Below are 13,154 nucleotides of genomic sequence, written 5' to 3'. Positions count from 1 at the left end.
CTAATGTAACATTGTATGGAAATATAACACTAATGTAGACGTGTTTTACACATTTAACAAGGTGTTTTATTAATGCAACAGAGTTAGTCAGTTTTTCAATGTTCATCGTCAGCCCGTCCGTGAACTCCCTGTTGGTTGCCTCCGTACGCTCCAGTATTTGTTTTTTTTTTTACTTTTAATTTCTCCTGCGCAAGAGCCAACAGCTGTCCGTTGTTTAAGCTTTTCTAGCCTGTAACTGAACAAACACGCACCGTCTTTCACAGCGAGATTCGACACCAAACATGTCACTTGCTTTCTGTAGATGTGTCCTGCGCATATGCAGTAGCAGGAGATTCACTGAAATTTTCATTTCAATGTGGACAGAGATATTTCTAAAAATGCAGAGTGTGGACGCCTATCGTTTTTACGCAAAACCGGCGTTTTCAAAATTATCCGGTCTAGTGTGGATGTAGCCTTAGAAGCAGAAGAGGACATGAAGGATAGAGAATGAATCATCAATAAACACATGAGAACTTACCAGTTTTTTCTTAGTACAAAGGAAGGCGTGGCATTCTAATGTCTCATTCAACTGGCTCTGAGCAATGTAGGCAAAAACTTTGTCATGCACTTTGTCTGCTGTGCAATAGGATATCCTGGTTTAAAAAGAAGTTTAATAAAATGGATAAGAAAACAAATTTAAGACAAGCAAGAAAGTAACAAGGTAAATAGCATCAATCTGAATCTCTATGCACCGAATTTAGTTTATTTGTTGAAGAAGATGATAAAGGTGAACAAACCTTGGCTTGCAATGCCCAGACCATTAGATGTCAATTTAAAATAACTTTGAGACCTTGCCCACAATCAGTGTGCCTATGGCTGAGTGGACTTCGGAACATGAGGTGCCGGATTCGAACCCGGCTGGCTCCTTGCGTGCTTTCTGCCCCTGCTGGGTTGAGCGTCAAACCAGCAACTCGGCCTTGTAAAGAACAAACACTAAAGAAAAGGCAAGGTTGTTGCCCGAGGCGTGGGGAGCAACTTTACCGCAATCTCAAATGCATTTTCCATTTACATAAAAGTTAATCCACTCTTGCAATATAGCGTCCAGGCGCCGTGAACATCATTGAAAGTAGACTCACGTGGAAAGCTGATGGGGAGGGGGGGCAGGTGAGGTGAAGAGCAGGAAGGAAATGTTTATTTTATTTTAAAGGGGTGGGCCCTCCTGGCAGTGCAGCCCAGCAGTCCCCTAATTTAACCCTAGCCTAATGACAGGACAATTTACAATGACCAAATAACCTACCAACCGGTACGTGTGGACTGTGGGAGGAAACACAGTCATGGGGAGAACGTACAAACTCCTTACAGGCAGCGGCGGGAGTTGAACCTGGGTCGCTGGTACCGTAAAGCGTTGTGCTAACCCAACACTACTGTGCCGCTCCGTGTTCATAAAGGGAGTTGAGCAAAGGGAGGGGTGAAACTTTCTGGTAAGAGCAAGCCAGGAAAAAGAAGCCACAGTAAGAAGGGGGGAAAGAGTACAGGCTGGCAGGTGATAGATGAAACCAGGAAAGGACTTCTTATTCTGGCTTCTGCCCTCTGTCCTTCCCAGTCCTAGTGAAGGGCCTCAAACCAAACTGTATCTACTTATTCTCCTCCACAGTTGCTGCTGAGTTCCCCCCCGGCATTTTCTGCACCTCGCTCCGGATTTCCAGCAGCTGCAGAATCTCGTGTGTTTAAGATCGACAGGTGTACGGGTGGAGAACTCTAGCAGAGGTAAAATAAAGGACCACATGCAGAAGAGCTAAGCAAACAGAACAAATGAGTTTTCATCTGGAAGGACATCTCACTGACCTTGTAGAAATTATTAAGGAAGCTGAAGGTGAAGGAGAAAGTGGAAGATTATACCTTTATATATACTTAGCAAAAGAACTTTAAGTAGGCCCTTCTGGCCGGCTCTTTGAACTGCCCAACCTAGTAACCCCTGACAATCCCGATTAAACCCTAGCCTAATCACAGGACAAATTACAATGTCCAATTAACCTGCCCGGTACATTTTTGGACTGTGGGAGGAAACCGGAGCATCCGGAGGAAACCCACACATTCCTCGGGGAGGACGTACAGAGACTCCTCACACAATGACACCCGCTTTGAACTCTGACCTTTGACACCCCGAACTGTAAAAATGTTGAGCTAACAGCGACACTGCCAGGGAGCCTATTATGTAAGAGCAAATTGCTTACAGAATAAAAGGCCATGGGGTTCAGACCAGATAGCATATCACTTTTAACACAGAACAGAGAAGTGTAGAGCACAGGAACAGGCCACTTGGCCTACATTGTTGTGCTGAACCTGCTAAAATGCCAATCCAAAACACACAAATACTAATGCCTCCTATTATTTTCTCCAAATAATTATCAAAAGAGACTAACATGAATTGGCTGGATAAAATAACAATGTAAGTGTTTAAGACTCCGGTGAATGCCACAATTGATGGTGGCGAGATTGGAAACAGATGCAGAGTGGAAATTTTCGTAGAGGCGTTGAAATTATGATGGTTTAATTACAGCATCCACCTCCTTTCTGATGATCTTTGAGTTCAGTGAACATTCAAGGAGTAAAGTCAGGATTCCAGCCTCCCCGAATCAAGATTCATTAATCATCATAAATGTGATTCACAACATCCGAGGCAAGATTTTCTTTTTTTCTTTAAATTAGTTTTTTTTATACATTTTCTACATCGCTACAGATAAAAAAAAACCCCAGATCAAAATGAAGAACATTGATACAGTGCAAAAATAAACATATAATAACAACATGGTACAAAGAAAGATAATTGAGAAAGCACCCAAATTGGAGACATGTAAAATTAGTATCCTCCCCAAGCCCCGCAACAAAAAAAAAAGACTCCAGACCAACCACAACACAATATAGAGAATATAAATCAGGGCATTCAAACCCCCAAAACTGTAAATACACTTAGCAACAGAAGATATTAATGCCTACTACCAAAAAAGGAGCTGAAAGCAAGGGACCGGGAAAAAAACCTTAGTTAAGAGGAAGGTTATGAATGTACTCAATAAAAGGTCCCCAGACCTTATGGAACTTTATATCCAAATTAAGAACAGAATAATGAATTTTTTTCAAGGTCTAAGCAGGACATAATATCGTTAAGCCATTGAGCATGTGTGGGCGGGGCAACATCTCTCCATCTAAGGAGGATTAAACGTCTAGCCAGGAAAGAAGCAAAAGATAATATTCGACACTTAGTCAAACTCAGACGTAAATCTGTCTCACCCCAGAAACCGAACAAAGCAATTAAAGGGTTAGGTTCTAGGTGGTGATTCAGAATATACGATAACGTTATGAAGACATCTTTCCAAAATTTCTCCAAGCTAGGACAAAACCAGTACATATGAATGAGAGAGGCCTCGCCCCTCTTGCATTTATCACAAAGCGGACTAATGTTAGGGTAAAATTGAGATAATTTAGATTTAGACATATGGGCTCTATGAACAATCTTAAACTGTAAAAGGCAATGGTGAGCACAGAGAGGTTGAATTAACCGATTTGAGAATCGAGTCCCAAGTCTCATCAGATAAGGAGGAATTTAAATCATGCTCCCATGCCATTTTAATTTTATCCACAGGGGTACGTCGTAAGGCTGCTAATTTATCACGAATAAATGATATTAAACCTTTACCTAGTGGATTAATAGAAAGAAATAAATCCATAACATTTTTCTCAGGCATTTCAGGGAAGTTAGGAATTAAAGGATTAATAAAGTGTCTAATTTGGAGATATCTAAAAAAAAATGAGCATTGGGCAGATTGAACTTAGCAGAGAGCTGTTGAAAAGAAGCAAAGCTATTATCAATAAAAAGATCTTCAAAATGTCTAATGCCCTTCCTATACCAATCATGGAATGCTGAATCATACGTAGTAGGTAAAAAAAAAAGGTGATTATGTAAGATAGGGCTAGAAAAGGAAAAACCATGGAAACCATAAAATTTCCTAAACTGAGCCCATATACACAAAGTGTGTCTAACAAGAGGATTAACTATTAATCTGGACAAACTACTAGGGAGTACAGAGCCAAGAAGTGCAGAGATAGATAAATCTTTAGTGGAGCTCAACTCCATTGCCACCCAGTTAGGGCACTCGGGTTGGCCATGGAAAAAAGACCAAAAGGTAGCACAACGTATATTGGCTGCCCAATAATATAAATGAAAGTTAGTTAAAGCCATGCCACCCTCTTTTTTAGATTTTTGGAGATAAACTTTATTAATTCTAGAGCGCTTATTCTTCCACAGATATGACAACATAATAGAGTCTAAGGAATCAAAAAAAAAGATTTAGGAATAAAAATTGGGATTGATTGAAATAAATATAAAAGTTTAGGGAGAACAAACATTTTAACAACATTAATACGACCTACCAAAGTCATAGATAGAGGTGACCATTGTAACAGACTCTGTTTTATAGTATATGAAAGATTGGCAAAGTTTTCACAAAAAAGATCTTTAAACTTCCTTGTGACTGTAATCCCAAGATAAGTAAATTGATTATGAACTACTTTAAAAGGGAGACCACGGAATGTTAATTCTTGTGCTTTTTTATTAATTGGTTAAAGTTCACTCTTATGTAAATTAAGTTTATAGCCAGAGATCTGGCTAAACTGATCAAGAAGTGAAAACATTGGAGGTAAGGATGTAGACGGATTTGAAAGGAAAAGTAATAAGTCATCAGCATAAAGAGAAACTTTATGCTCAACACCCCCTCTCCAAATCCCGGTCAATTCAGGACAATTTCGAATTGCTATCGCCAAAGGTTCTATAGCCAAATCAAAGAGAAAGGGACTTAAAGGGCATCCCTAACGGGTGCCACGTTTGAGGTTAAGTAACTGGGATTTCTGAAAATTAGTCAAAACAGAGGCAGTGGGACATAGATACAGCAATTTGATCCAAGAGATAAAACTTTGACCGAGGTCAAATTTTTCTAAAACTGCAAAAAGTTAGTTCCACTCTATACGATCGAATGCTTTCTCCGTATCGAGGGAAATAACACATTCAGGAATCCCATTTGGAGGTGAATATAAAATGTTAAACAAATGCCGAATGTTAAAAAAAGGAAGACTGTTTTTAATAAAACCAGTTTGATCCTCAGAAATAATAGAGGGAATAACAGTTTCTAATGTATAAGCCAAAACTTTGGCCAAGATTTTAACATCAACATTAAGCAAAGAAATCGGCCTATACGAGGAACACTCTGTTGGGTCTTTACCCTTTTTAAATAAAAGAATAATAGATGCCTCATTAAAAGAGGGTGGCAATTTACCGTAATTAAACGAATCAGATAATACTGAGAATAACTGAGGAGAAAGAAGTGAAGAGAATGATTTATAGAATTCTATGGGGAACCCATCAGGTCCAGGAGATTTCCCTGAAGACAATGCAGAAATTGCAAAAGATATTTCTTCTGATGATATAGGCGAATTAAGTTTAGCTTTAAAATCAGATGAAAGCGAAGGAATATTCAGATTATTTAAAAAATGATCAACAGAGATATTCTCATTCAGAGATTCAGAGGAATAAAGTCGAGAATAAAAATTTTTAAATGCGTCATTGATTTCTAAGTGATCCGATGTAAAGTCTCCGTTCTCCTTCCGGATCTTTGCAATATGTTGTTTGGCTTTGGAACGCCTCAGCTGATTGGCTAGAAATTTACCAGATTTATCCCCATGAATATAAAAGCGGCTCTTACTTTCAAGAAGTTGGCATTCGACAGGTTGAGTAGACAGAAGATTAAATTTAGTTTGAAGTTCTACACGCTTCTTCTATAATTCAGGATTCTTAGTTTGAGCATACAATTGATCCAATTCTTTAATCTGATTAATGAGGTCTAATCAATCTGCACAGGACTTTCTATTAAGATTTGCTGTATAGGAGATTATTTGACCCCTCAAATATGCTTTCATGGCATCCCAAACAATCTGGGATGACATTTCAGATGATATATTAGTGTTAAAATAAAAGGTTATCTGATCTTTAATAAATTTTAGAAAATCATCATCCGATAATAAAGTCGAATCAAACCGCCAGTGTTTATTCCTCTGAGGGAGACCAGGAAAATTTAAAGACAGAGTAATTGGGGCATGGTCAGAAATCAGTATACTCTGATAATCACAAGAATAGACAAATGGAATAAGTTGATTATCGAGTAAGAAGTAGTCAATTCTAGTAAAGGTATGGTGAACATGTGAACAGAAAGAATCTCTCTCAGTAGGATGAAGGAAATGCCATATCTCAGAGATACCATAATTAGAGAGAAACAATTGAATAGCTAAGGCAGATTTAGTAGGTAGTCTAGTAACAGAGGACGATCGATCCAAATTAGGATCTAACCAACAATTGAAATCGCCACCCAGTATAAGAGAGTATGAGTTTAAGTCTGGTAGTGAGGAGAAAAAACATTCAAAAAAATTAATATCATCAAAATTGGGAGCATACAGGTTTGCTAGTACAACTTTAGTATTATATAATTTACCAGAAACAATAATAAAATGGCCATTTGTATCAGATATCTTATTATGGAATTCAAAAGGAATATTTGAGTTAATAAGGATGGAGACCCCCCCCCCCAGCTTTGGCGGCAAAGGATGAATGAAAATGCTGACCCGCCCACTTTGACAAAAGCCGAGAGTTATCAAAACTACGAATATGAGTTTCTTGAAGGAAAGCAATGTCAGCTTTGAGTTGTTTAATATGTGAGAATACCTTCCTTCTTTTAACAGGGTGATTCAATCCCTTTACATTCCAGCTCACAAATTTAAGTGTATTAACCATTATCAATTGTTAGTGCATAGAAGGCAGCAGGCATATAAAAAAATCAAGCAGTACAATAACTATCTGGGAGCAAAAATGTAAACATAGATCCGTAGAATCAAAACAGAGACATGTCCTGAATAACTAAGGAAAGCAAAAGAAATAGTGAGTAGTGTTGGAACTGGAGAACCCACCCCATCCTCACAACCCAAAACTAGACGGCTACCTAAAAAAGCAGCTAGCTCTACCAAAAAAATTAACCCAAGTATGACTTCCAGTTCTGTGTCGTTAACAACAGTTCCGTATAAATACTATAGCAAATAGTAACTAGTTTATGCACTAGAAAATATAATTACAAATAGGAACAACTTCAACAGAACTTTAAAACTTAATACAAATAAAATCAGAAGAAAACCAAAACTAACCTACCTGCGAAAAATTATAGAAGATTAAAAGCAAAAAAAAGGAGGGAGAAAAGGGGGAAATTATAGATTCGAAGAGAGTACTTATCAACCATTTACAGAAAAAAAAAGCAAAACTTAAACTGTGAATCAACCAACAGGGAGGCCCTCAATAAAAACTCAGAAGCAAGATTTTCGCAATCGGCATGTGGTTTAGGGAGTAGACTGCTAAAACAAACCCACATCCTGAAAGGATATATGATCCTATAGCATCTATACATGGCATCTGGTGTGAATGCACTGTAATTGGGTTACTGAGAGGCATGTAGTCTTCCTGCCCTTTGGAGAAGAGCTGGCCTGACGTCGAAGTGGTCAAAGTTCATGCTTCTGTGAATGCCAGGCTTCAACGGCTCCTTCTAAGCTGTGCAGTAACTAAGATGTCCCCCCACACATAGCTTTCATCGTGATGTAGCAGGAAGTTTTCTTCATATATTTCAAGTGTCAGAGTGGTGGGGTCTCTACCAAAGGAGGTGCAAGGCACTCCTTTCCTCCGCTAGCCTGCAGGTCACCCTTGGGCAAGGTGTGGCCCCTGCTTAGCCTCTGATCAGGGTCAGGTGAAGCCATGGGAGCAGGTGGTGGATGGTCGAAAGAGCAGCTGGTGCAGATCACAAGTCCTGGTTCTGTGACCACTGACACCAGGCAGACAATCTCTGAAGGGTATTGATAACGGCTGGGGTCACCCGTCTTGTAAAGACACTGCCCAGCAGATGGCAATGGCAAACCACTTATGGAGAAAAAATTGCCAAGAACAATTATGGTCATAAGATCATGATAGCCCAAGTCATAGGACATGGCACATAATGATGATGATAATTAAAGTGCCGCACAGTTTTCAGGTCTTACAAAATTCCCCGCTCAGAGCAATGAGCTGAAAAAAAAATCAGAGGAAATGTTAAAGACAAGGCAAGATTGTTTCTTGTTTTTAGTCTAGTAGTTCTAAAAGAACCCAATAATGGCAGGCAGTGGAATGGCATGTTCCTCTTTTGAGATGTGGGAGACTGGTGAGCTGTCAGGTGTACAAGAAACCTAACAACAGCACCTCCTCTCCAACCACGTGTATCAGATGGACCCCCTGAGGGCAATAGGCCGATGAGAGTTACATCAGTGGTAGGGAAATTTACTTAAGGCTCTTTGGAACAGGATCTATTCAGAGGGGGGATAAAATCTTTGCTTTATTCAGGATAGTCAGCATGATTTTGTGCAAGGGAGGTCATTTTCTTTAAAACATGATTGAGAATTTTTGAGGAGGTGACGAAGATGATGAGAGTAGAATAGAGGATATTATATATACAAAATTTGGTAAAGCTATTAACAGGGTCTCTTGTGGTCAGTTAATCCAAAGGATTAAGGCACATGAGAGATGCATAGTGTCTTCATGGATTGGATTTTACAATTGCTATGGAAGACAAAGATGGAAGGGTGTTATTCTAACACACGTGGCCTATGAGTAGTGCTGTCCTGCAGAGGAGAAACAGGCAGGTGTGGTCAAGTTCAGTTGTTGTTCAGACCAAACATCAGAATTGGGAAGAAATCTGATCTAAATGACTTTGATGGTGGAAGGGGTGTTGGTGCCTGACAGGTGGTTTGAGTATCTCATAAGCAGTTGATCTCCTGGGATTTTCACACACAACAGTCTCTAAACCAGGGATTCCCAATCCTTTTTATGCTACAGACCAATATCACTAAGCATGGGGCCCACAAGAAACCCCCCCGCTCTAGAGTTTATGGAGAATGGGGCAAAAAACAAATAAAAAACATTCAGTGAACAGCAGTTCTGTGGGCAAAAACAGCTTGTTAATGAGAGAGGTCAGCGGCTAGACTGGAAGGCAACAGTAATTCAAATAGCCACGTGTTACAACAGTGCTGTGCAAAATACACCCATGTTGCACTTTGAAGCAGATAAGCTACAGCAGATGACCGCAAACATATACTCTGTGGCTACTGAATATATATCATTTGGATGAAAAAGTAGATCGACTGGTTAGTAAATGTGCAGATGACATGAAAATTAACGGAGTCCTGGATAGTGTGCAAGATTATAAACAGGTTGAAAATATGCATGGAGCAATAAGGGCATTTGGAATTCAATTTGGACAAGTGTGAGGCGTTGCACTTTGGGAGGTCATATATACAAAGAAAGTGTTGAGTAAATGCCAGGACCTTTGACGTACAGAGGGCTCTTGAATATTTCCAGGCAGATATCCATCGGTCAGGGAACTGAGTATAACACTCAGGAAGTAATGCCGCAGCCGTTCAAAATTTTGGTTGGATTTGAATATTGTTTGCAAGTCTGGTCACCACATTGTGACAAGGATGTGGAAGTTTTGGAGAGGGTGTAACACTGCATTCGGGTGTTTCAGCTGGAAAGGAGAGGTTCAACAAACTCGGACTCTCTTCTCAAAGCGTTAGTGGCTGAGAGGGCAATGTGATAGGTAGTTATAAAATTATGAGAAACCCAGATAAGGTAGGTAGGCAGGGTCTTTTTATACTCTGGGTTAGAAATCTCAAATACTAGCAGGCATATCTTTGAGAAAGGGGTTTCCCAACTCGGGGTCCACAGACCCCCTGGTTAATGGTATGGGTCCTTGACATAAGAAAAAGGTTACGAGCCCCTGCTTAGAGGTGAGGAAGGATAAATTTAAAGGCAATTAACAAGATTTTTTGGGGGGTGAGTGTTAGGTTCCTGAATCGCTCTAGCAGGGGAGGAGGTAGATGGTAGGTACAATAGAAATATTCAGGTGGTATTCCGGCAGATATATAAAGAGGCAAGGGAAGTAACAATTGTGACTGCAAGGATTTCCTCTGGGTGCTCCGATCCTTTCCCCACAGCCCAAAGATGTACCAGATAATAGGTTAATTGGTCATCGTAGATTAGGCTACAGTTAAATGGCTGAGATGCTCGTTGGAACGGAAAGAACCGTTCTGTGCTGAATCTCTACAATGACATATAGACCATGCAAGGGCAGATGGGATTAGTTTAAACTGTCAGGCCAAACTGTGGGCTGGAGGTTCTGTTCCTGCGCTGTGTTTTGTGTCTAAGAACAACTCCAAGAAGAATTTTCACCAATATATCCTCGTCTTAACTGTCATGCATTTTCTTAAGTGATGGAACACCAGAATAATCCGGCTGTTTGGCAGCAGAGCATGCTCTCCAGTTACTTTTGGAGCCATTGAAGAGACTGACTGACTTGGCTTGCTTACTTCTCTCTTCCGGCCCTTCGAGCCACACCACCCAGCAACCCCCAAATTAACCCCCGTCTGACCAGGGGACAATTTACAATGACCAATTCACCTACCAATCAGTACAACTTTGGACTGTGGGAGGAAACCAGAGCACCCGGAGGAAACCTATGCACTCTGTGAGGACACTTTACACATCACATTGAAATTGAACTCTGAACTTCAATGCCCCGAGCTGAGATAGCATTGTGCTGACCGCTACATTGTCGTGGTAGCGGTATCATTTACCGCACAGTGAAGGCGTCAGCAATTCCCCAATTATATCAAGCACTAGTAAATGAAGGCAGCTGGACTTGCCGTGTTGTCTAGAAGACGTCTCGCCACTCATCCGAGAGGCTTCTTCAGTTCCGATCCATGGCGGGTAGTTTTCCGGTTTATAAACTCCGTGAGTTGTGAGGTACAGCAATCACATGAGGGTCGTTAAGAGTTAAAGCAGTAATGAGACCTATCTTTGCATGAACTGAGGTGCAAATTGTTGTGGAGACCCTGGGACAGAGATGTCAAGATTGCATTAGATGTTAGCTGGTAGGTAGTGTTGTACCCCACCCCCTCTGTTCAGGGATGTTTTCCCAGTGCTTCTTTAACCCCTCTTTCAAACCACCCGTCCTCCCTGTAAAAACTATGCACACTGTTATCATCAAAGAAGTGTCCCTTGTCCTTTAGATGTAGATATACGGCCGAGTCTTGAGCTGAGGTGTTAGCCCCCGTGTTGGGCCATCCACTTGTGTGAAGTTGTTTTGTCTCACTGACACACAGATCTGTGCAGTTCTCATTGCACTGGATAACACGTGCAATATTGCTCTGTTTACGACTGGGTGTAGGATCCTTGGGTGGACGAGTTTCTGCCCGAGTGTGCTTGCAGGTTTGAAAAAGACAGGGATTTGGTGTTCGTTGAAATTCCTTCTGAGTTTCTCTGAAACTCCAGCTACGTATGGGATGATGATGCTTCTCTGTCTGCCTTGCTCCTCACCTCGGTTGGGATGATGTCCCTGCTGGTTTTTGTTGACGCCTTGATGAAGGCCTAGTCAGGGTGGCAGCAACAAGTTTACCCAGCATGGATCAGAGCTGAAGAAGCCTCTCGGATGAGTAGCAAAATATCTTCTACACAACACAGCAAGTCCAGTTGCCTTGATTTACGACTGCTTGATATACAATGACCTGTATGACTGAGAACCTTCATAGACATATTGCCAGCTCACCGATCACTTTTTCTGGAGGAGTGATAGGTGTGCTAACGTAAAAGGACCCACAACTTTTAAAAGGTTATCCATAATTTTTCTGTTAAGTTGGAGCCAGGATAAAACAGAGTATGCATCACCAGCAACAGAGCTGCAAGAGGTGCTGTGACTCCAATGACCCAGGTTCACCCTGACCGCTGGTGCCACTTGCACTGCTCCCAATGTGTCTGGGTGCTTCCACTTCATCCCATGTGTAAAAACTTGCAGGTTGTGGAGTCTGAAGACTGAATATAACTTTAATGCTAAGACACTTGGCAGCGTGGAGGATCAGTGAGGTCTTGGCATCTGCATCCACAGGTCCCTCAAAACTGCTGTGCAGGTTGACAGTGTTGTTAAGAAGGCTATCTTGAGTTCAAGAGCCGTGAGGTAATGTTACAGTTATATTGACCTTAGTTAGAACCCTCTTGTGGAGTACTGTGTTCAGTTCTGGTCACCTCACTACAGGGAGAATGTGGATACTATAGAGAGAGTGCAGAGGAGATTCACCAGGATGCTGCCTGGATTGGGGAGCATGCCTTATGAGAATAGGTTGGGTGAACTCGGCCTTTTCTCCTTGGAGCGACGGAGGATGAGAGGTGACCTGATAGAGGTGTATAAGATGATGAGGGGCATTGAGCATGTGAACAGCCAGAGGCTTTTTCCCAGGGCAGAAATGGTTAACAATGAGGGGGCATAGCTTTACGGTGCTTGGGAAGCAGGTACAAGTGGGATGTCAGGGGTAAGTTTTTCACACAGGGAGTGGTGGGTGTGTGGAATGCACTGCCAGCAACAGTGGTAGAGGCGGATACAATAGGGTCTTTTAAGAGACTCTTAGACAGGTACATGGAGCTTAGAATGTTGGGCTATGTGGTAGAGTAATTCTAGGCAGTTTCTAGACTAGGTTAGTTGGTCTGCACAACATTGTGGACCAAAGAGCCTGTAATTTGCTGTCAATTTCTATGTTCTGTGTTGCTAGGTTACTGGCTGCTGCGTGTGGGCCGCTGTGTGCCATGAGGGTAAAATCTGGGAGAGAAACGATGGAAATGCAAGTTGGTTAAGTTATAAGGAAAATATAGGTAGCGTAGTGATTAGCACGATGCTTTACAGTAACGGTGACCCGGGTCAAATTCCCACCGCTGTCTGTAAGGAGCTTGTACGTTCTCCCCATGGGATTTTCAAACACAGCAGTCTCTAGAGTTTACAGAGGATGGTGAGAGAAACAAAACAGAACGTCCAGCAAGCGGCAGTTCTGTAGGTGAAAACGCCTCATTAATGAGAGAGGTCAAAGGAGAATGGTTAGACTGGTTCAAGCTGACAGTAACTCAAATATCCACGTGTTACAACAGTGCTCCTAAAAATGTCAAATGTGCTTGTGAAAAGGAACAATCTATTCCTCACCCCACACCACCAAGATTGAGAACATTACTTCATAAAAGTTGTCAC

The 13,154-nt window shown here is 41.3% G+C and overlaps 1 protein-coding gene across 1 annotated transcript in view; it reads right to left on the bottom strand.

The window, feature by feature from the left end:
• ldlrap1b (low density lipoprotein receptor adaptor protein 1b) overlaps window positions 1–13,154 on the bottom strand; it is a 77,041-nt gene that overhangs the window by 18,424 nt on the left and 45,463 nt on the right. Inside the window, exon 4 of the mRNA XM_059954552.1 lies at window positions 518–632. Coding sequence (XP_059810535.1) covers window positions 518–632 — 115 coding nt within the window. The remainder of the gene's footprint in view (window positions 1–517; window positions 633–13,154) is intronic.

Source organism: Hypanus sabinus, chromosome 30 (genome assembly GCF_030144855.1).
Source record: "Hypanus sabinus isolate sHypSab1 chromosome 30, sHypSab1.hap1, whole genome shotgun sequence".
NCBI classification, from domain to species: Eukaryota; Metazoa; Chordata; class Chondrichthyes; order Myliobatiformes; family Dasyatidae; genus Hypanus; species Hypanus sabinus.
The sequence above is the reverse complement of the archived record's forward strand: the minus strand, read 5'-3'. Positions and strand labels throughout refer to the sequence as shown.